General features: G+C 38.7%; 1 protein-coding gene across 2 annotated transcripts in view; it reads right to left on the bottom strand.

The window, feature by feature from the left end:
- The window catches only part of ptpro (protein tyrosine phosphatase receptor type O), a 36,345-nt gene that overhangs the window by 11,718 nt on the left and 22,127 nt on the right, over positions 1 to 2,500 (bottom strand). For both annotated transcript variants that reach the window (XM_068586257.1, XM_068586256.1), the window contains exon 15: positions 1,505 to 1,625. In XM_068586257.1, the coding sequence (XP_068442358.1) occupies positions 1,505 to 1,625 (121 nt within the window). The remainder of the gene's footprint in view (positions 1 to 1,504; positions 1,626 to 2,500) is intronic.

Raw genomic sequence — 2,500 nt, 5'->3', positions numbered from 1 at the left:
AGTCCCCTTAAGACACATTCTGAGTCCCCTTAAAACACATTCTGAGTCCCCTTAAAACACATTCTGAGTCCCCTTAAAACACATTCTGAGTCCCCTTAAGACACATTCTGAGTCCCCTTAAGACATATTCGGATGATCATGATTGTGATGGAGGCGTAGGTGGTAAAGGTGGGTAAAGGTGGTGATGGTGGTAAAGGTGATAAAGGTGGTACAGGTAGTAAAGGTGAGTAAAGGTGGGTAAAGGTGGTAAAGGTGGTAAAGGTGGGTAAAGGTGGTGATGGTGGTAAAGGTGATAAAGGTGGTACAGGTAGTAAAGGTGAGTAAAGGTGGGTAAAGGTGGTAAAGGTGGTGATGGTGGTACAGGTAGTAAAGGTGAGTAAAGGTGGGTAAAGGTGGGTAAAGGTGGTAAAGGTGGTAAAGGTGGTACAGGTAGTAAAGGTGGGTAAAGGTGGTAAAGGTGGTGATGGTGGTACAGGTAGTAAAGGTGGGTAAAGGTGGGTAAAGGTGGTGATGGTGGTACAGGTAGTAAAGGTGGGTAAAGGTGGTAAAGGTGGTGATGGTGGTACAGGTAGTAAAGGTGGGTAAAGGTGGTAAAGGTGGTGATGGTGGTACAGGTAGTAAAGGTGAGTAAAGGTGGGTAAAGGTGGTAAAGGTGGTAAAGGTGGTACAGGTAGTAAAGGTGGGTAAAGGTGGTAAAGGTGGTGATGGTGGTACAGGTAGTAAAGGTGAGTAAAGGTGGTAAAGGTGGTGATGGTGGTACAGGTAGTAAAGGTGGGTAAAGGTGGGTAAAGGTGGGTAAAGGTGGGTAAAGGTGGTGATGGTGGTACAGGTAGTAAAGGTGGGTAAAGGTGGGTAAAGGTGGTAAAGGTGGTACAGGTAGTAAAGGTGGGTAAAGGTGGTAAAGGTGGTGATGGTGGTACAGGTAGTAAAGGTGGGTAAAGGTGGTAAAGGTGGTGATGGTGGTACAGGTAGTAAAGGTGGGTAAAGGTGGGTAAAGGTGGTAAAGGTGGTGATGGTGGTACAGGTAGTAAAGGTGGGTAAAGGTGGTGATGGTGGTACAGGTAGTAAAGGTGGGTAAAGGTGGGTAAAGGTGGTAAAGGTGGTACAGGTAGTAAAGGTGGGTAAAGGTGGTAAAGGTGGTGATGGTGGTACAGGTAGTAAAGGTGGGTAAAGGTGGGTAAAGGTGGTAAAGGTGGTGATGGTGGTACAGGTAGTAAAGGTGGGTAAAGGTGGGTAAAGGTGGTGATGGTGGTACAGGTAGTAAAGGTGGGTAAAGGTGGTAAAGGTGGTGATGGTGGTACAGGTAGTAAAGGTGGGTAAAGGTGGTAAAGGTGGTGATGGTGGTACAGGTAGTAAAGGTGGGTAAAGGTGGGTAAAGGTGGTGATGGTGGTACAGGTAGTAAAGGTGGGTAAAGGTGGTAAAGGTGGTGATGGTGGTACAGGTAGTAAAGGTGGGTAAAGGTGGTAAAGGTGGTGATGGTGGTACAGGTAGTAAAGGTACCACCTGGTCATCTGCAGGTGCTTCTTCCGGAGGATCAACAGAAACAGGACCAGCAGGCAGGTGAGCAGAATGCTGAGGACGGACAGAGCCGAGATGGCTGCCACGCCCGGGTTCATCTCTTTAGCTGCAGAGACATTATGAGACAATATGAAACATTATGGAACAACATTATGAAACAACAATATGAAACAATATGAAACATTATGAAACAATATGAAACATTATGAAACAACATTATGAAACAACATTATGAAACAATAATATGAAACATTATGAAACAACAATATGAAACAATATCAAACATTATGAAACAATATCAAACATTATGAAACAACAATATGAAACAACAATATGAAACAATATCAAACATTATGAAACAACATTATGAAACAATATGAAACATTATGAAACAACATCAAACATTATGAAACAACATTATGAAACAATATGAAACATTATGAAACAACAATATGAAACAATATCAAACATTATGAAACAATATCAAACATTATGAAACAACATTATGAAACAACAATATGAAACAATATCAAACATTATGAAACAACATTATGAAACAATATGAAACAACATTATGAAACATTATGAAACAATATCAAACATTATGAAACAACATTATGAAACAATATGAAACATTATGAAACAACAATATGAAACAATATCAAACATTATGAAACATTATGAAACAACAATATGAAACAACATTATGAAACATTATGAAACAATATCAAACATTATGAAACAACATTATGAAACAACAATATCAAACAATATCAAACATTATGAAACAACATTATGAAACAATATGAAACATTATGAAACAACATCAAACATTATGAAACAACATTATGAAACAATATGAAACATTATGAAACAACAATATGAAACAATATCAAACATTATGAAACATTATGAAACAACAATATGAAACAACATTATGAAACATTATGAAACAATATCAAACATTATGAAACAACATTA

Source organism: Clinocottus analis, unplaced genomic scaffold (genome assembly GCF_023055335.1).
Source record: "Clinocottus analis isolate CAN_PGR_092001 unplaced genomic scaffold, fCliAna1.0.p SCAF_20, whole genome shotgun sequence".
Taxonomy (NCBI): Eukaryota; Metazoa; Chordata; class Actinopteri; order Perciformes; family Cottidae; genus Clinocottus; species Clinocottus analis.
Note: the sequence above shows the minus strand (reverse complement) of the source record. Positions and strands in the feature narration are given on the sequence as shown.